Source organism: Folsomia candida, unplaced genomic scaffold, assembly GCF_002217175.1.
Source record: "Folsomia candida strain VU population unplaced genomic scaffold, ASM221717v1 Fcan01_Sc003, whole genome shotgun sequence".
NCBI classification, from domain to species: Eukaryota; Metazoa; Arthropoda; class Collembola; order Entomobryomorpha; family Isotomidae; genus Folsomia; species Folsomia candida.
Genome location: NW_019091195.1, coordinates 11,904,308 through 11,924,907, shown reverse-complemented (window position 1 = coordinate 11,924,907; position 20,600 = coordinate 11,904,308). Strand labels below are relative to the sequence as shown.

The 20,600-nt window shown below is 38.7% G+C and overlaps 3 protein-coding genes across 11 annotated transcripts in view; 2 read left to right on the top strand and 1 right to left on the bottom strand.

The window, feature by feature from the left end:
• The window catches only part of LOC110846995 (ras GTPase-activating protein nGAP), a 52,086-nt gene extending 48,840 nt beyond the window's left edge, over window positions 1-3,246 (top strand). For all 9 annotated transcript variants that reach the window (XM_035848874.1, XM_035848873.1, XM_022093836.2 and 6 more), the window contains 7 exons: window positions 62-117; window positions 181-291; window positions 362-487; window positions 562-1,262; window positions 1,352-1,775; window positions 1,847-2,185; window positions 2,259-3,246. In XM_035848874.1, the coding sequence (XP_035704767.1) occupies window positions 62-117; window positions 181-291; window positions 362-487; window positions 562-1,262; window positions 1,352-1,775; window positions 1,847-2,185; window positions 2,259-2,750 (2,249 nt within the window). In that variant the 3' untranslated portion in view covers window positions 2,751-3,246. The remainder of the gene's footprint in view (window positions 1-61; window positions 118-180; window positions 292-361; window positions 488-561; window positions 1,263-1,351; window positions 1,776-1,846; window positions 2,186-2,258) is intronic.
• Window positions 3,238-8,601, bottom strand: LOC118434742. The gene is made up of 6 exons (XM_035848877.1): window positions 5,871-8,601; window positions 4,876-5,062; window positions 4,083-4,335; window positions 3,838-3,983; window positions 3,652-3,746; window positions 3,238-3,552 (listed from the first exon to the last, which is right to left on the bottom strand). Exons 1-6 carry the CDS (start codon window positions 7,026-7,028, stop codon window positions 3,406-3,408), a joined length of 1,986 nt encoding a protein of 661 aa, XP_035704770.1. The 5' UTR covers window positions 7,029-8,601; the 3' UTR covers window positions 3,238-3,405.
• A 1,090-nt stretch (window positions 8,602-9,691) lies between these two features.
• On the top strand, window positions 9,692-12,951 carry LOC110845969 (transmembrane protein 135). Its single transcript, XM_022092536.2, has 12 exons — window positions 9,692-9,887; window positions 9,975-10,087; window positions 10,174-10,265; window positions 10,344-10,357; window positions 10,500-10,564; window positions 10,717-10,746; window positions 10,830-11,125; window positions 11,202-11,588; window positions 11,664-11,742; window positions 11,844-12,058; window positions 12,120-12,266; window positions 12,331-12,951. The coding sequence occupies exons 3-12, from the start codon at window positions 10,225-10,227 to the stop codon at window positions 12,689-12,691; spliced, it is 1,635 nt and encodes a 544-aa protein (XP_021948228.1). The 5' UTR covers window positions 9,692-9,887; window positions 9,975-10,087; window positions 10,174-10,224; the 3' UTR covers window positions 12,692-12,951.
• Window positions 12,952-20,600: the final 7,649 nt, after the last annotated feature.

Below are 20,600 nucleotides of genomic sequence, written 5' to 3'. Positions count from 1 at the left end.
TGATCTGGTGGTACAGGATTATCATTTGTCGAAATTACCTTCAATAAATATTTTTCTATAGAGTATCCCACCGAAAAGTCGGCACGAAATCTTACACTTGTAGCTAAAGTTCTTCAGGTAAGAGTTGTTGTATTCATACAAGGAGGAAATGAAATTAAATGGGCTTATGTATTTTTTCAGACCCTGGCCAATTTTACGAAATTTCAAGGAAAAGAGAGCTATATGGAATTTATTAACGAGTTTTTGGAGAAGGAGGCATCAAGCATGAAGGCATTTTTATCTTGCATTTCTGTACGTTTCGATTCATTTTAATACTAATTTTGACTTCAAATTAGCTAAAATTCACTTTCTAACTTTACAGAGTCCCTTAACTGCGGATATGGCCAAGAAGCCAAAAGTACCCCCTGGTGGTTTCATCGATTTAGGCAAATATTCAAGTATTCTTTCAACTTTGTTGGCAGAAAACGTAGCAAAGATAGCCCCAAAGGTATGATAAAAACTATACAAAAATATGTAATATGTTTTTAATGGTCCCATAATACCCATGTTTGAAATATCTAGAATGATCGATTCAAACCTTTACAAGAAATTTTGGAAACTATCCACTTGTGGTTGAAACAACCCGCAAATGCTACAAACATAGCTTCATTTCCATTTCCACCCCACGTAACCACCCCTGCGCCTACGATCCCTCCTCCCCCCGCACCTTTAGGTGTTCCGATGAGCTATCGAGGGAATAATAATAACACTCCCAGCTCTCTTCACTCACAGGGCGGCTCAAATAATAGTAGTAATCATCAATATCAAGTTCCCGTTGGTCCTTCACCAATTTATGCAGTGTCCAGTGTTCTTCATAATAACGCAAATCCTAACGTAAAAAATATTTCCCAAATGAACAATAGAAACTGGGTCGATAATAATAATGGACACCAGCTCGCACTTCAATTACAAATTCCACAAGCTGCGCAACCCCAGACGGCTGTATTGAGTAACAATCATCGATCTGGTTCACAAGCTTCTTCCGGATATCAAAGTCAGAGCCCAGTTCTGGAAGGGGATGATAAAACCAAGAAAGCAGCAGTTAATGCCAACATAAATACTCAAATTGGTCACCCACAATCCAATAATAGAGATGAAACAGGAAATACAACAGCTTTAACTTTCACCAATCCAACATTTCATAGAAAGGTTGGCTCACACAGCGTTGATAACTTGAGTTCTCTTGGAGTAGATTTCTTAAATCAATCAATAGTTAAACGGAGGTAATTCATGCGATAGCCAATTCACGTTTTACATTTATCCTTCAATGATAAAAACTTTAAAAAATATATTTTTTCTTACTTTAAATTAGACTGGCTAGATCGTCCAGTTCGTCAGATTGCGAACCTGAGCAAATGCCGATGCCAATGAAACCAAAACTACGTTCTGGAGTTGCAAGTGATGTTTTATATGGAAATCTTCAACCAAGTTCCAGCAGCAGTCATTCTAAGCAGCCCATCAAATCCAATCATAATCGGCTACACAGGAGGTCATCCGCAGAACTTTTAAGGAAAAATCACCCTTACAGCTCGTCCACTGATGATGAAGAGTATGATGCCCCTATAAATCAACAGCGGCAGGAAATCACTCCTCAACTTCCACCAAGAAGAGGTCAGCTGAAGCGAAATTCTGCACTGAGGCCAACTCCGATTGTCGATGGAAGTTTTAATGAAACATTGCAGGAAGACATGAGAAAGTCTTTCCAAGAAGGTGTTCCTGGGATAAACTGCTCTGAGGTATGATAAACCACAGTACAAATACATAATTAAATTATGGCCATCTTTATATATAATTCTCATCATTTTAGTACGAACGTGAAATGGTTGACTTGAGACGTGCTATGGAAGTGTTACAAGTGAAATTAAGCAGAGCCGAGGAGCGTTTGTTTGGTTCAGAAGGAAATGGCCAATCTCAGCAGCCGCAGCAGCAGCAGCAACAACAACAGCGTGATGGAGATCGATTCTTTTCTTCAAGTTTTGTACAATCACCAGGAGTGAATAATGTGAGAATGGAGGAGGACAAGTCTAGAGATATGGATCATTTGCTACAGAGGCTGCTCAGTGCAGAAGAAGAGATGAGACGAGAACAAGAACTTTTGGTAGCTTTGGATAAGAAACAACAATTGATTGATGCACAAGAAGAAAAGGTGATAATCGTTAAATGTGGTACTTGTACATGGATAAGATACCAAATTATTAACGTTGAGTGTGTTGCTTTAGATTGCTCGGCTGGATTCTGTAAACAATCAGCTCTTGGATGCGTTAGCACAGATCAGGGACACGTTACAACAGCAACATGTTCAACAACAACAGCAAAAGATTCAACAACAACTTGTATACCACCAACAACACCTTCAAAATTTATCAAACTCCATGATTCCTGCGGCAAATGGTTATCCCAGAAATAGTACAAATCGTAAGAATTCGTCCTATGATAGAACGAATTTCAACCCTCATGGTCGACAAACCACCACCAGAGATTCAGAATCACATTCCATGTACAGAAGCAACAGTATTAATAATATCAATAATAACACTACAAAAGTACTTATCACAAATGGGAACAATAATGACAGCAGCATGCAGCAAACACCTCATCAGTCTAATAATTGTGACATTGATAACCGAAATGACTCCAATCGCAATTCGGCGACTTACCTTGGAGAGCAAGCGTTGCAAATGTTGGCAGAGTTGAAGAGCAGTTCTTGTTAGATATTTCACTGCCTCGAACCCATGATTATACATTTGTATATGTAGCGTATACCCTTCAGACATCGCATTTTTTGTTTTTTACTTATTTTGTCTCACGCAGATACCTTTAATACTACCAAAATGGGATCAATATAAATACCACGCAATTGACTATGTTGTTGCATATTATTTAATTCCAATTTTACCTAATGAACTCCTTATTAACTTTTTGAGAGTTTTGTAGATCTACTTATTACTAAAATGTACAATTTTGTGTATAAGACTTAGTAATAGATTCTCCGTATTTTAGTTGAAACTTACTTAATCAAGTAGACAGTATTAATCTTCAAAGTACAGAATATGAATTATGAGAATTTTTATATTATATGAAAATTCCAGCAGACCCCGTTAAAGTATGAAGTATCAAAACAGCCACCACTTGTTGCATTGATATTTATTATCAACTTTCTAAAAAATATGATACCTTTCGAACAATAAAATTGGTTTATCAATCGAATTTTTTAAATAATTTATTTTAATGATATAACTTTTCAAGTCGTCAACATTATTTTTGCAGACTTTTAACTTTCTGCGATTGTCCAAGCACAGTAATCGTATATGTATACGCATTTATTCCAAGCATTATACTTTTCAGTACCATTAGTTTCAGCTCAGCTCAGCGGGTAATTTTCCAAGCAAAAACGACTTTCCGAAAGGGTAGACTTAAAACACATCCGGTATCAGTGTGCACAGTTAGCGTGTCTCGCATCTCGTCCATTTCTTTCACCGATACAACCGCAACTTGTCCACTGGGTAAAATCACCTGGGTTTATTCCAATAAGATTTAAAGGAAGTTTATCATTGTGTTCATTCATAATTATGAAAATGGTATATGATGGGAGCAGACTGGGATCAAACGTACCTTGGCAATTCGAGAACACCTCATGTCACTTAATTTTCTCGGGAGGAAAGGGCTGCCCATCGTGACATCGCGAAGGTCACCACAATCTCCGTCGTCTATTTGGTTACAATAGAATTGATAGTTCCATCAACTGGATACATATAAATGTAGCGTTAAATGGGTTGGCATATATGTATATGTACTAACCCATTAAAATAGGTTGCGAGTGTGAACGTCCTGAGGAGTAGTATCCAAACGAAGCCCTGCTTCGTCCCCCAAAACCCGTGGATCTAGTTGTAAAATCTGCTCCTGGACTTGGAAGATCATCAGTTAAAAGCAAATCAATGCTAGACCTAAAAGTGTAGAAAGTATATGTTTTTAAAGTTTGTGTGCATATAATAAACGTTAGTTTAGATGTTTGATTATTTGAAGGCAGACATAATAATCTCAACCTCAAGCATCTCTCAGACTCGTCAATCAATGAGGAAGTCTCGTCGTCGCTGGAGGACTTTTTGCGGCATCCACCAGAGAATTTGTTCTGTTTCATGGATTTGAAACTTTGCCTGGGTCCTTTATGGCCAGATTGAGAAGAACTAATATCTGGGAGACTGGAGCGGAAGCTTACTGAGTGGCCTGAAGTCAGTGGTGGTGGTTGCTGTTGTCTTCTTGATATCGAGGAACTTATGTGGTACGAAGAATAGGATTCTGAAAGGATGAATTGAAAATTGAAACAAAATTAAATTCAACATGGGCTTGAAAGGATTCGAGTGAAATTGAATCTACATAAAGGATCCTGAATAGATTCTAACTGCAGGGAAATTTGTGCATGAGAGTGGATGGTATAAAATCACATAATTAAATTAACCACGAGGTAAATGGCAAAGGTCTTTCACTTTCACCGCCGGGGGAAGTGGTGCGGTGCTTGCATTTGCTGAAAGTTGTGTCTGTTTCAACACACAAAGGGGAAAGTTGTCAACGTTTATTGAGAGGCATCAAGTCGATGTCTTCTCCTAAGTGGTGCGGTGTGGTGAGAAGTAACCCAGCTCTCATTCATGTAAATGGTGATAAATGTCATAAGGAAGTTGATTATAATCTACATACGTAGGTTATAATCTGTAACTACCAACCGGGCCACCTAGCGCTATATATGTATTATTATGGAAAACTGTGCGGATATGTGATTGAGTTATCTGTAAAGTTAAGGTTCTACATAAAAGATAAAAGGAGGAATACTTAAGCTCTAACCCTTGAAGTTGGAGGACGTCGATGAAGACATTCTGTCTCGATTCCGTGCAGACTCTGAGGTCGAGGGCAGGCCAGCTGCAGTCAATGCCAATGTGGAATCAGAGGATTGATTTAGATTCCTCGACAGATTTCTTGTCCTGTACAATGTGCTGGGCTTCAGAAACTGGGAGCTAGAGCTCAACGTGTCCTGGAAGAATACAATCAAAGAAACACTGACAAAATTGTGGAGAAAGCTGACTGATTAAGTAAAAAGATATTTATAATTTTGGAGGAAATAAAAGCTGCATTGGATTGATAGCAAATACATAAATGAATGAGCAGCCATTGATTTCTGATAGCGTTAACCTATTTGTTCCTACTGGGCACACAAACAACCACTGCAAAGTTAGAGATTGAGATTGTGGGGAACGAAATACGCTGCTTTCACTTGTCAAATCTGAATAATTGTGAAATTAGCGACAAGGACAGACATTAGGCCTTGTACGGATTTCGCATGAATGCTGTGTAGAACATTTGCTGAATAGAGTAAAGGAGGTTACAGCTTTTTATTCTAAGGCTCCCATTGTATTTATATGTCAAGTGAAATGAGGAGAAAGTTGTGCTGTTCTGGCCGAGGTATGAAATAAATGGCTTGCATGTATTTTTACTCCCCACAATCTACGTATGTATGTACATATTACATTGAATAAATTGACGTAGGTTCGGATGGGGTTAGTTGGAGTGATGGGAAAAGATTGACAAGCATAATATCCAAACTGCTTATTTGATAACGGACATTGATCATGCAAGGACACATACAAAAAAATATACGGTATATGCATATGCTCTCTGAAGAAAACGTTGTTGGACAACCAAGGAACCAATCAATTTACCCAAAATGTTGAATGAATGGTATGAAAGCATGCAGCAAGGGAGCCGTAGCAAATAATGAGGTTTTTGAAAGACAATTTAATAACAAGTAATATCCGAGGAGTCGACTTGGCCAATCAACCTACCTGACTCGTAAACTTGGCCACTCTTGGTGAGTATTGATCTTGGTAATTCATCGGCTCGTATCCACTAAATCCACTGGTTCTAATTTTTGTCTTGGATGGGAGCAGTGTTAGCTCACTTTTCCAGTTAAGACGACGCTTCCCCGTGGGTCCTAGGCCTAGGCCACTGCTTTTTGTGGATGATTTCCCAACAGGCCGTCGTTGTTTTAATTCAAACGGATTGGAGCTGGAGGTCGTCTCTAATGCAGTTATTTCAGTTTGTGCTCCACAACTAACTTTCCTACCGGATTTCTGCTGATCTGACTGTCCCATATAATCTCGTCGACCACTACTTAACCCCTCTTTGCCATCATCATCACCTCCTCCCAGGGAGGAAGACGCTAAAAGGACTCGCCGACGCAATTTAGATCTTGACGAGACAGATCCCGAAATCTCACTGTTTTCATCATCAGTTCCAAACTTTTGGAAATCACTTTCTTGGTCGGATCTCCGCTCATCATCATCATCAAACACATCTGTGTCATAGTCGAGCAGAGGTCTTTTAAGCTCAGTAACCCTCACAAGTTGAGGTGACAAATCAGCAGATGGGAAATCTTGAACTGTTTCTGGCATTAAAATTAGCTCAATGTCATCAACGACTGCTTCCGAAGAAAGGGTGTCATCCTCATACGATTGATCCAGATCGTCATCCTGGTCACCACCACCACATTGTTCCTCCATCTCCTCGTCTCTTTCAAAACTGGCGGATATTGACTTTTTGCCATCATGGGCTGTGGGAGTGGTGGCTGCGGAATTGGTTTCCTTCTGAATGTCCTCTTCAACCCCACTTTCCATACCATAATTGACTAGAGTGGTAGTGGTTTTAGTAGTGGTGTTGGTACTGGAGGTGATATGATGAAACTCGAGCGAGGAAGATGGATCTCCTCCTTCGCCGTCTTTGGCATCTGCTGCTGATTTTGTTTGATTCCGAGTTGAAGCTGGAATCTCAATCACATTGGACAAAGATATGGCTTCAATTTGAGTTAGGAGGCTGGAAGCACCACTTTCACTCGAATGAGTGCTTTCCAAACTTGCTGCTCCTTCCACTTGGTTATTGACATTTTCAACAGGGAGAAAGTTTTTCAAGAGAAAATCGCCAGTTTCTTCTTGTTCATTGGCCATTTGTGGTGAGGTCCTCGTTGCCAAAGTCGCCACATGCAAGTATATACATAAGCCTGTCTATGCCTACGATACTGTACGCTTTCTCCCAACAAGCGTAGGAAGACTTGCTTACAAAAATCTTAAAAACTTGGAGGTCGTTTTATTATGTTATGTATGATGACAGTCGGCGCATGTGGATGTGGGTGAGACTCAGCAGCATCAAAGCGATGTATCCAAGCAGAAATGATTCTTTTGGCACTATTGTATTAGATTACACAATAAATGAGTAAGCTAATTCGATGGCGAAAGTAACGCACATGTTGAGTTTGCTGCTGACTGACGACTCGACCAAGATCAAAGGAATCAACTGCCTATTTATTTAAGCTCATTATCTTGTGCTCACTCCCTCCGTCCTGTTATTCCTGAATTGAATTAACAAAGTTTTAACCGGAAAATAGGAACTCGTGTTGACTTCTACAGAAGACAGATTCATGTCTCCACTACTGTGCACGCTAACCTAGAGATCGATATTTTGAAGAGAAGTCAGAATATGTTGTACATCCAACCAAGGTCTTCTTTCCATCTAACTAATATCAAAAGCGCGTTTATTCCATCCCAAATGTCGAGCACGTAGCAATGGAATGACGACTCTTGCCTTTTCTCAAAAACAGCACCACAAAGGTGGAATGATGGCAATAACTTCTCCCCAGAGTTCCTATTAGTTGTTCCAACAAAGACACAACGTTTCTTTGCAATGGTTCCTTTTCCTTGGCTGACTGAGTTGCAGGATGAGTTGGGACGCAGAGATTTTCGTGTGTGTGATGTGATGATGTCTTTGATATTTTTCTTATTGTCGCCTTCGACGCCACTAATAATAGGTCACGTTGTAAATCACGACTACCTTGATATTGAGGAGCAAGAATCTATTGTACGGCGGAGCTCGTGCATTATTGACGGCCTCAGATTGCTGTTTTCTAGAGAGAGAGAGAGGGAGAAGAGACGCAGCAAAGCCTATCTAATCCTGAACACCGAATTTCTTCAACTTTCACCCACCACCACAACCACCACTTCACTCGCTGTTGGTATTTACAGGCCTCTTACTCTCCTTCTCTCCTGGCAGACACCAACGCTTGGCAAGCTCTTTAACCATGTAATACTTTCACCCATTATCGGCTGGGAATTGGCAGCCGTATCAAATTCCTCAGGTTGTTGCTCACTAACGAGTATGCTCTTACAACTTATTTATTATGCATAAAGTGGGACCTCCCTTAAATTTAGTCAATATTTTTCTTGAATTGGTAATAAATATAATGTTTTTTTTCTTATGTGGTTGGTGAATAGATTTGTTACTGATAAATTAATTATTTGTGTATAGGTCCTAGGAATCCAGTCTACATCGACGTACCCTGGATTTGATATCTCGGTATTGCTGGATAAGAGTGAGTAGGGGAGAAGAATTAGCAATTTCACTGTGTCGGGGTCCGTGTAAGATCACAATTGTGAGTAATAATCTCTTGAACGCTGAGGACTGCTGTGGCCAGGGATTTTACCAAGAAAGTGACTGGTCTGTTCCACTGTTATGCTTTCACTGAGCTCAGTCGCTATGAAACAGTTCCCTGGGAGAGAGAAAGATCCGACGGTGGTGGCCCCCGGGTAGTAAAGAAGGAGAGCTGAATACGAGGACTCACGGTGGCTAGGTTGCTAGTAAGGCTTGTACCTACGAGGCTTGTCTCTGCTGTTAATGTATTATTAGTGCAGAAAAAAGAAGCTCACTCGCAGGCCGGAACTGACATGCGTTTTCCACTTCTTTCCCAGTCCACCACGATTCTCCGTCTCTCCAGTTTTTGGGGATGAGACAAAAGGTTTTAATTTGGCCTGAAGGAGATACTTTTATTCCTCGACACCTCACCAAGCACATATGACACGGGTACTTTCTTGCATTTCCCCTGGTTGTCCACTTTGTTTTATCATTATTAGGTGCATTCTTTCTCTACTACTCGGTTGGGGGAGGAAATGTGTGCTTCATTATGACATTCTCATCACTACGAAGTAAATTACCCTTGGCACATGCAGGAGATAATTGACTGATGATGAGCTGGTTGGTTCGATTAACGGTGCGTGTACCGTCGTAAAAATGGTTGGATTACATGCCCAATCCAATTAATTTTGTTGCATATCTACTGAACGGGTTCATACACAAGCCGGGTTTTGTATGGATTATGTAATGGGTCAGCCAGCAAAGTGACATTCGATCTGACCGAAACTGTAGTGTAACGAGATCTGGTGCTTGACCCAAGCCGTTAAAATGTGAGATACATATGTCATTCTCCTTTAGGAAATGCAGCATAAGTTCATACTTGTCTATCACTAATTAGCGTTACGTATGTCTTTATGCATTGTATTTATAATCTGGCGTTAGTCAATAGGGTGTCACAACGTACATAAATTATTAATGTAGCTTGTCGTAAATTCATTGTGCAACATCAAACGTTGTTTTAGCAAAGTTTTGTTCAATGCTCAATCCAAAAACAGAATCAGGCAATCTTTATTGAAAATCGATATGTGAGGAAATTTGAATTCTTAGTTCATCGTGTTTTTCTGCTTGTATTTGTTTTCGAGAAAGTGGGGAAAGCAGTTGAGGCTCTTGTTTTCGGGGAAAGTGGCACAACTCTGCTCTGCCGGCAACTCCGCCTCAAATTCTCTTCGCTAGTCTATAGTAGTTACACTTCCACAGCCAATTCATAGTTTAAGTTGAATTGGTGGTGACAAGTTTATCTATGCAGATTGATCGCGCAAGTCTGGAGGAGCACCCCTGACCCCTGACATGAGGAAGATTGTCCGATTTGGTGTATTTAGGACACAAGGAAAAATATTTAAACTGTAAGATACCATTTTGCATTATAAATTTGCTAATGTTTGTGGTCTCCTGAGATTAGTGAGATGTATCATACTTATAACTTTTTGCAGTTGAATTTATCAGTTAACTATCAAATGTTTATGGTTACAACAAAGACGTAAAGGACGAGAACCTAGGATGAGAGGAATCCTCTCAGAGGATTATATTCACAAAATTGATAGAAGTAAGCAATATTTATTTATTTATATAATGTTGGTGAAATTTTCGCAAAGTATCCTTTGAATTGGAAAGTTGAGTCATTTTTTGCAGGCCTACTTGAAGATTAAAGGGTGTGTAAAAATTCAATAAGACGGCATAATAATGGCACCAGCCGCTAGTAAGTTGGCCACATTGCCCTTCAAGTAAGTCTTTTCATGATCAAATTCTCCACTATATATGATATTTTACAGCATTGATTGATGATTTGACACTTATTACAGTTGTTACGAGATAGGTATGTGTTTATGCATTTTATCTAGTTATAGTAATAATAATTTGTTATTAATAAAGTAGTTTCTTTTAATTCTAACTCTGAACGCTAACTCCTAAATCGCTGGAGATAATCAAAATCTGATAAGTGCATTTGGTTCCTATAGGTCATACTTGGGAACCCAATTGTAACATTGCTGCAATTCAACTTGCTGGGTCAGTGTCGAAAGAGGTAAGAGATAATAAAAGATTTGTAAGTATTGTATTATAGCAAATGCATGTCAAATGCATGGCTGTGAAGAGTTAAGTAAGACTTGGGGTTAAACTGTTTATTACTCTAAATTTAACTGTTCTATTTTATTTCATATTCTTCCCTGGATGAAGGGCTTTAAAATGTACACTGCTTGTTACGTGGTAAATTGTATTCCACAATGAATTTCAACAGTCAATGTTTGCTCATAAATTTAACTAAAATTACATTTATTTACTTGTTTTAGATTTCACTTATTGCTAGTCGCCGAATTCCAAAGTCAACGACGGATATTGTTAAACTAGTCAAAGATATTTTACGGTCTACCTTATTTCTTCAAACTCACGGACTGGGATATGTTGTTTTCTTGTGTCGACTACGGAGAATGTTAGGCAAATCAAATTTTTATACGTTATCCTATCTTCCCACATTTCTTGCTAGCTACGTGAGCATTATGATCGAGAAACCACAACGACGACCACTTTTGGCGCTATATGTCACAAATGTCGCTACTGAAACAATATACAGAATGTTGCGATCCCGGTATGATGTGTGAACATTACATTTGGCATACCAAAATATTTATAACAAAGTGTGTACATTATCTTATCGTATTTAGGGGAATGGTCCGTGATATCAAACATTTTGATTTTTTCCTATTTTGTACTTCAATGGTCACCGTTATTTACAATATGAAGAAGGGAAATCGTCGAGGTGACATGGTTGACACAATACTTATTAAAATATTTGGTCCTGAAGAGTTCACCAAAAAAAGAGAAGAGGGAGATATTCTTCACCTGCACGAGAGGCAAGTTTTGCGTTCTTCAGCCGAATTACCACGTCGAGTCAGCCTAGGTGGTCCAGGTCTTCGTGTCGTCGTTGGCCCTGAAGCCGAAAATGCTAATGTTCGAAGACGAGCAAATGAGGACACTTACCGTAATCGCTTTGTAAATTTTGTTCTTTGGATGCATAAGTCTGTGGAAGACATTGCGAGTCATCTAGAAAGGTAACGTCATCTTTACTCAGGATAAATAATATAATATCATATTCACGGGATTAATCTTTTATTTTATTATTGCAGAATGGTTACAGCAATATATGAAAGTCAGATACACGAAATGTGTCCTCACAACCAATCTTGCTTCGATTATTGGATGGAGGTATAATATTGAGTTATTTTGATCAACAAGATGTGGTTCATATTTGCATAAATTATATTATGTGATAACTGTTATTCTGATCTTTGTATGTTCAATTCAAGGGATTTTATTCAAGATTCTTGGTTGGTTGTGGAATTCATGGACTTTATCAAACTGCCATGCTAGCAAAAAATCTACTGTCACCAAGTAGAAAGATGCCAATTGATAAAACAGGGGGGTTGTTGTCAAATTCAGTGTTATATCCTTGCATTCGAAGTGGGATGGGTTTGGGAATGATGAACTTAGCTTTCCGATTGATTAACTGCTCGTTTCGGTGGTAGGTTTTTGTCAGCGTTCGTTGTTCAAGGTATATCAATGAACTCAGCTCTGTTTTTAAGGCTAAAAGGAATGGACGGTCCAGGCCATGCAGCAGTATCGGGGTTTATTTCTTCTGCTCTAGGATTTTTACTGTTAAAGCCACCAAACTCGTTGGGATTGTACTTATTCTTTAAAGCTGCCGAGAGTGTAATCAGCGAATCCCACAAGTATGATGCAATTTTATGAAAATCATAATGGTTTGCTCTAATTTCAAAATGATTTACTCGACAGGAAGAATAATTATGTTCTGCTCAATCTCGTGGACAAGGTTTACGGCGGTGGGTGGTGTCTTCTTTACTCCCTATCAACCGCATTATTGTTTACAGTTGCCATATTCGAGCCACATAACCTGAAACCTTCATACTACCACTTCTTGTCGAAAGCCACTGGCGGAAAACTGTTTGAAATCAATCGGACTGCTATAGATATATATGGCACAAATAGTTCCGTTTTTATGAAGGATTTCTGGCCAAAATTATCAGATAAATATGTATCTGATCACATGAAGCAACTGATAAAAATGAGGGAGTCGGTAAATAATGACAATGAAGCCACCAAAGAGCTGCTCCAAAAATTTATAAATGTAAATTAACTTTGATGCACTTAACCGTGTACTTATATATGTATATAAATAATCTGCCGAGTCATTTGTTAATTTATACCAGTGTAAAATATTACTAGTCCAGTCCATCCTCATTGTTTTACAGAATGGTGATAATTCCGAATATTTTTAATCTTGTATGTTGTATGTCCCCCATATACAACATATATACATACAACATATATGTATTTAATCTTGTATGCACAAGGTGGAACAAATAAATTGTCGTTCCGTAGTCTGCTTTACACAGATATTTACTTGCGTCGACCTACGACACGGCATAAATCCTGATTTTCAAAGTAGTATGAAATGCTAGTTTTTCAATAAAATCTAAACTATAAAGTCTATCGTTTTGAAGTATATGTATATATATAATAAATAAGTACATGCACAATTTAGTTGAATATATACAAGTCAAAGTCTATATTACGGCTACTAAAGCCAACTACATACATATGTATACAAAGGATACTCGGACATAAAAATTGTTCACGACCTTGACGCTGTTTGCTTATGAATGAAAACAGGCATGCGAAATGCTTGGCTACGTATCGAAAATACATATATTTTGTTGGCATCAAGACAGAAATTGTTGTCTGTCTCAATATGATTTAAATTGTTGCAAGCAATGCAGAATTCAAATGGAGGTTTTCCATTTCGTTGTCAGCAACTGACTTGACACCCATCACGTCAGTCAATGTCATCATGATGTTGGACCAAAAGGGAGTCCGCTGTCCTGCACCGATAGATCAGAGGGAACCCACATTTTTCTCTGCGCATTATCCCGGACGAGGACGTAAAGGTTACAAAACGGAGAAAGACTCGCTAAGAGAAAGATCCGCAACTCTTTGTTTCAAAAGAATAATGTTCTTCACGAAACAGAAAACCACGCGATCTGTTCATAGAATCCAAGTTTCAGCAGTGGTACAATTATTAACAACTATAAAGATTTAGTCATCATATTCATAAGTATCATGCTGCTTTAGCGTGTCTTTCAAATGTCAAATACATGCAATAAATTTATCTACTTAAGGTCATGAAGGCCTAACATAACTTGTTAAAAATTATGGAATACTCCACTTGAGTTTTTATTTTATTCGAGGTTGTTTAATATCAAAATCTCTCACAATCGCTGCGTAAAACGCTGAATGAAATGGATATATGAACGTACTTATCCTTAGTACAGCATGACATGACAGACAGCATTTCACTCATTTACTTTGTAAGTAAGGTAGGCGAGAGTAACTTTTCATACAAATGTGCAGCAGCTATTACTTTGAAGAAGAGATGTAAAAATTTAATTGAGACCAAGACAGGCCGACGGAGAGAAAGTTGGGGATGTAGTCCGCCGGGGCAAAATACTATCCAACGAGTATGAAGTGTGCCTACTGCACACGGTCTATTTTAGGATGGAAAAGTAGCAGTATTGGTTGGTTCCATTCAGCGTCTGCTATCAACTGGGTCATCTCGTCAAGCTAGGAAATTACAAAGGGATGAGAGGAAGCGGAGAAAGTGCGTCTTGCTTCTGCCCATTATGCAACAACAAATTGTGGATAATGAGTTGCCCCAGCTTGGGACCTTGCTGTTGGGAGGACACTGCTTATTATTCGCAAATGGCAAGTAGAACACGCAATTTTGGATGTTGCTACAAATTGTGTGTATGACATAGTACGAGTCACGAGACATTATTATCAGGGCCCCTTCCACGCTATTAATTCCCAAGTTTCCTGTTCTGAAATGTCTTCGTATTTTAGGTGACAAAGGTCTCCTTCATGACTTTCGTGCATAATAACTGGCAACTTGTTCGTGCAATTTAAAATTGGATACGATAAAACATAAGATACGATTGTATACATGTCACAGAGTTTCCTAAATCTACAGAGTTTTTGATACAAGCATTTCGACTAAACAATTTCTATAATGGTCACAGCAAGTTGGTAATAATTCTTGCTTCAACATTGCATGTTGTAAGCCACTTTTAATTACAAACTTGTATTGAGGTCCTCCATTTTCACCTTTATTTGAAACTGGACGCTAGTCACAAGCATTAGTGTGGCAACCGCTCAAAGCAGAATTATATCAGGAGATTATTTCAACTCCAGGATATAGATACATAATGCTAAATAGGCGTCATTCATGTTTGGGTGTTATATTTTGTTTTGCCAGCGGTGCAGAGTTTCTGAAATCTATAAAGATAAATATGTTGCATGTACAACAGCAAATACATTTTCATGCCCCTTTATCTCAACTGCTTATGGAAGAGATCATCCTGAACAAGTGTTTTTGCTACTCACACTTTAACGTATACAGAGACTAGTAGCTCAGTTTTGTAGTACCACAAAGTGTGACACTGGGATTGTATGTACAAGGCTAATTTGTCCACAAGTTTGACTTTGGCCATGTTGTGCCAGGTTTGAGCAATCATCATTATAATAACCATTATGATATCGAGTCTCTTTCCATCATCCACGCCAAGACCGCACCACGACAAAAACAGGATGGGTTGGTGAGATGAAAGGAATCTCACCCACCCAACCCATGTGGGAACAATGCTCTGATGAGCATTTTCTCCCAGTTACGGTCGTGTTCCCCCTCCCTCTCGCCGTATTGTCATTGTCAACGCTCTCACTTTTAATGGCACCCATTAGCTAAAGTGCCGTGTTCGGGTAGCACTGTTAGATCAAAGAGCGGACAAGTCAAAATAAAGCATGATATTTTGGTGGTGATTGGCCCATTTCGCAATTCACAATCCGATTTCATAAGAATGTGAATCCATACGCAGCCAAGGTCTGGGTCGACTTGGCTTTCTCTCTTGTGAGCTTGTGGTGAAGGGCTCCATCGAGTCAGTCGCTGGAGGAGAGCAGCATAAAATAAATTCCAAATTGCTAGTATCACGACATTATGAAAATTGCTGATATGGCCACATTGTGGACGATAGGTCATAATGGCTGGTGTGGGCAATATTGGTGGTTCTGTGCCAATATTCCTTGCTCCCTGCAGGGTAAATCTTTTGGTTAGTAGATTCACTTTGTAATGATGGTGCATCGTTATCTAGAAATGGGTATGCGTCATCGAAGGTCAGCATAACATTCACCTCGCAATTTTCAAACGATGGAGAAAATTCTTGTAGGATTATACACTTTGAGATGTAAGTTATGAAGGGGATAATTTGTACACGGGAGGTGCATATGCGGATCATTGTACATGGACATAGCAGGAATTTGAAATTTCTACTGTGAAATAATTTAGATAAGCCTACTCGAAAGATGCCTGACTATAATAAATAAGTATTCTACTACAGCAGTGGCAAGGGGATTATTAGAACAGCGGCGTAATAGCCGCTTACCTAACGTTGGTCATGCTCTGCTCCAGTGAATTTTGTTATGCATAAAGATTTCTAACTTTATTGCATGTGACGTAATATGTAGAATCAAGCCTGCTCAAGTCGTTCTGTCTTCAACTGCATTGACTTAAAGAGAATGCTGAAGTAGATAAATGTATAAACAAAGCATGATGGTTTCTAGCAATATTATGGTTAAAAAACTGAATTTGTGCTTATCATGCTTTGTATTTTGTGCAACCAGTGCATATTTTAAAGCAAAATGTGAAATAACTGCAATCTGTTTGAAAATAGTAAACACGCGTCTGACTAATTTTCTTATTTTACGGTAACATAATATGCAATCTGTCAGAATCAGCTTGATTGATGGTTAGACCGTAGTAAGAGCAAAAGTACATGCTCTTGCATTCACCCCATGAAATCTGAAATCTTGCAACTGAAATACGGAATGTTATGCTGGTTCTCCTACAGTTTTGCATAAAGGGCACGATCGTCGAAAGATTAAAAATTTGGTAAAATGGAATCATTGATCTAGTCGAATAATAATAGTCTATACATACGTATAAGAAATGAGTATGGCGACTAAATGGCTTATATGAACATATGTATATTCTTATGAAGAGAGGAAATTACAGACGCAATTTAGCAGCCTAGTTAAGATATTAGTAATTAAGGGGAACTTCTAAATCATATTTATATCCCTATGTCAAAGTTATATGCCCATTGTCACGACTGTATAAAAATTATGGTCGCTTTTTACTCACAATTGCGATTGGTGAGAAAGCATAAGGAAAGTACTCGTTCTGGTGTATTGTATTCTTGTGTTGGAACGTCCACTCTCTTTATTTTGTATTTGCATTGTGCGACTACAAACTTTTGTTCGATGGGCGCAACAGCTACATAAAAAAGAAGGAAACTTTATGAAATATGTGGTTCCATCCCTTCTTGCACTGCAAAAGAGTGTCAAGCCTACTCGGAAGAAAGCTTGGACTGAAATGAAACCCGTTGAGGTCTTGCAGTTTAGTCCATGGATGCGAAATGAATTCCTTGGAGGTGTTGTAGTTGTAGTCTGAAAGGGTAATAAATCATTAAAGTGGGAGGAAAGTTGTGCATAACCTTTGCCAACCATGCTGTACCACGACCCTTGAGAACGTTCTTGACCGGACTACCCTGAGCATTCTCAATGACTCGGTTACATTATGCCATTTTTCTAGAGTGACACTCCAAGTATTTACTTTGTCTCACAAAAATGCGCAACAACAATGCAGGAAAAAATATAACAAATACTCAATAATTTAGGTATCTGAAACCGTGACTCATATTTCTAATAGCAGCGCTTTGTACAGTGGCATAGCAAGAAAAACTGCTGATCTTGAATTGATTCGCTTCACTCTATATTATACAAACTCCTCATACGCACGTTTCCAGCATGTTGAGTAACTTAATAAAAGTGCTGTTAAGTAGACATGGAGTAATTATCTAATTAAAGTTCTGAGGAGTCGGTAGGGCTCAAGCTCTGCTGCTCTGTCTCTCGCTCCTATACTCCACAACTGGACATCCAACAAATTAATGCTGATGCCAACTTTATGAAGACGAAACGTGCAGATGAATTTTTTCACATGAAGCATGCACATAATAATTAGTTGAAATATCACAGTAGCTAGTGGAAAATTAGCCAAAAGTCTCGACTGGAACGACGCATACCTATCTTGCACTCTCTCAATTTACAGCACAAAGTGTCTTTGCATCAAGAATTAATCAGCTTGGGGTGGAATGAACACTGATACATAAATAATTCTCTGAATTTGCTCAGCATCCAGGCTCACTCACCTACCGAATTGGTTAATGATGTTGAGCATACTAACCTCTTAATTAATTTGTACTGGATTTTGAACAACTCAACTTTTGCACATCTGGATACTGTTACTGTAAAACTATACATTAATGCATCTACATATGCAAAGTCAACAAAGTATGAGTCATTCTAACTTGCTTCATCAGTTCGGCTATGCGCTGATTAAATGGTTTCTATCAACTGAAAATCCGTATTTCGTGTATTCTTAAGTTAAATGTCAGGTTTAAAGCCAAAAAGCTTTGTACCAGTGCAAAGGGTGGAACTTTTTGACTTGGTGTCGTGCTGAAAGTTTCTGCATGCCACCAACTATTACTCCCAGCCCAATAAGAACGAGTAAGCAGCAGCAACGTCTATAACTCATTATGTTAATTGTTAATTCAGTGTGGCCGTGGCTGTGAATTCTATCCTCAAAGAAAAATTAATTATCTCCATCTTGGCGGCGGAGAAATTTTTCCAAGAGGAAACTACATAGCTAAACTTTCAAGAGAGGAGGAAAGTCTAGCTTTCTTCTTCCTTCCTTCCTCCTCGACAACCATCTGCATTACTGTAGAAAGGTTCCGATGAATAAGAATGCATATGCCCTCCTTTCTCAACATTTCTGAAGAAAAAAAAATCAGTCAAGAAAATTTAACGTTCTTCTTTCTAAAATAACAATTCTTTCAAGAACTTCAAAAATTTGGGCAATTTGGAACTTTTGTGCTACCAAAGTTTTATGTAAATTGAAACTTAATCGCAGCATTGATTCAGACGATTGTATTAGGAGAAAGTGGGATGAAAAAAAACAATTTGCGATTTTATCGTTAACTAAGCACAAATGGAAACCCTCTGGGTAGAAGACCAAAGGGATTTATTTAATAACAAGCAGTTTCTTGAACATAGAGCGTACTCACGTCAACCTTCGCATATCTCGCATATCTCGCAAATTGAGCATAGCAACATAACTTGCGAAGTTTTGCGAGATATGCGAGATTTCGCAAAAACTTTGCTGGAAAACCATGGGATTTTTGTTCGCAAATTTACCCAGCAATCGAGCATGTCCTTATTTCGCAAAATTATTTCGCAAAGTAATTCTGCAAGAGAAATTACAGAAATCCATGGAAACAATACCAAAATAGGTGTTTTTCAGTAGATTTGCGAGATAAGAGAGTTTTGCGAAGTCATATTTTGCTAATCCCCTCACGACAGAAATATTTTGATCTTCGCAAGTTTGCTAAATGAGTTGCGATGCGAAATAAGAAGTTGTCGTGAGTACGCCCATAGACACTGGAAATGAAGCAGCGATACAAATCTTGAACCAATTCCAAGCGCGTATCAAGTTTGTGAATTGATCCAATTTGATTATATTCTCCAGAAAAAAATAAATGTTGCATTAATGTTCTTCAACATTTACATACTAAACTGTCTTTCACCAGCACGATTTAAGTATGCTATCATTTAATTTGGTTTCATTAAGGACAAAGTGCGATAATAAAAGCAGCCGAAAGCCACAAAAAGTGTGAAATAATAAACTTCAATTTCGGAAGTGCACATTACGACAATTAAAAGTGAGGTGTAAAGTAGTGTGAATATACCAACATATTTTTCACTCGGAAAATTCTACCAAATTTTTTTTGATGGATCCCAAGGTTAAACCCTGTGGGCGCTGGGTTCCTTCCTTCACATAAGTGTAGACGTAGAGGCTTCTTGTTGGAAGTGGTTCTACTTTCACCAGTCTCGTCTGCACCACATCAACCCCTTTTTTGCACGTGTTCAGGTCCTAAGCGTAAAGGGAAGAGCTATTATTGTGCAACCTAAACTGGGGAATCGTAACACCTTTCTCCATTTCTCGCTGGGAAGGTCGACAGAAGAGGGAACAAGAGGCTGAAAGTACTTGTTTTCGCTGACGCCTTTCCTTACCACGCCTCGCTATTGTAGCTCAAGTCCTCATCCGCCAAAAAAATCTCTCAACAGCCCCACTTCTCACAGAGCAAAGACTGTGCAGTGTAAAGGCAAGTAAATCCAGAGCCTACCACACAACAGACTCAAAACAAAGGAAGGAACTGCTCCATTCAACTTTCACCATCACTCCTTGAGCACCAAGACGAGAAAACGAGAAGCAATGGCAGCGTCTTATGAAAATGAGCATTAATAACATTAAAAGATTTTAACTTCATTATTAGAGGAACACCAACTATGGCGCATACTACGTGAACACACGTCGTTGGTTGTATTCCTTTTTAACTTTCGCCTAAATGGTTGACGAATGTGCGGCAAGTATTTTGTTACCAGCAGAGCTTTCACTGCTGAACAAATCTTATTAGTTCTTCCTCATAATTGATCCCAAGGTAATCGGTTTCCACTTTGTTTACTTTATATTCCGTTGGCTGGCTTAGTTAGCTGAAGCACTTTAGGCTTTCATCACTTTCACCAACACACGATTGGATTTAACCGACTTACAGTTTATGCCACAATAATTCTCTATTCCTTTTTGTTTGGGGAAAGCGGATGCATCGCTTCACGACAGTTGCCGTCATAGATAAATTGTGTTGTTTATTTAAAATCATCGCGCCACCACTTGAGCTAATCTTCTACATCCGTTGCTTGTTCAAAATCGATTGCAAAATCGAGCCAATGTGACAATTGGCAACATAACAATAAAAACTGAGGTAGAATGAGAGGCTTGGTGATAGGGTTCGAGTAAGGAAATGAAAGATGGTCCTGCAATA

Bases quoted from the DNA above. Each gene is read 5' to 3' on its own strand.
- LOC110845969 (XM_022092536.2), top strand. From the start codon at position 10,225: ATGGCACCAGCCGCTAGTAAGTTGGCCACATTGCCCTTCAA. The intron at 11,126-11,201 runs GTATGATGTGTG...TATCGTATTTAG, and splicing joins TACAGAATGTTGCGATCCCG to GGGAATGGTCCGTGATATCA. The intron at 12,267-12,330 runs GTATGATGCAAT...TTTACTCGACAG, and splicing joins GTAATCAGCGAATCCCACAA to GAAGAATAATTATGTTCTGC.
- LOC118434742 (XM_035848877.1), bottom strand. From the start codon at position 7,028: ATGGCCAATGAACAAGAAGAAACTGGCGATTTTCTCTTGAAAAACTTT. The intron at 4,336-4,875 runs GTTAGAGCTTAA...TCATCCTTTCAG, and splicing joins GACGTCCTCCAACTTCAAGG to AATCCTATTCTTCGTACCAC. The intron at 3,984-4,082 runs GTTGAGATTATT...CTACACTTTTAG, and splicing joins GAGTCTGAGAGATGCTTGAG to GTCTAGCATTGATTTGCTTT.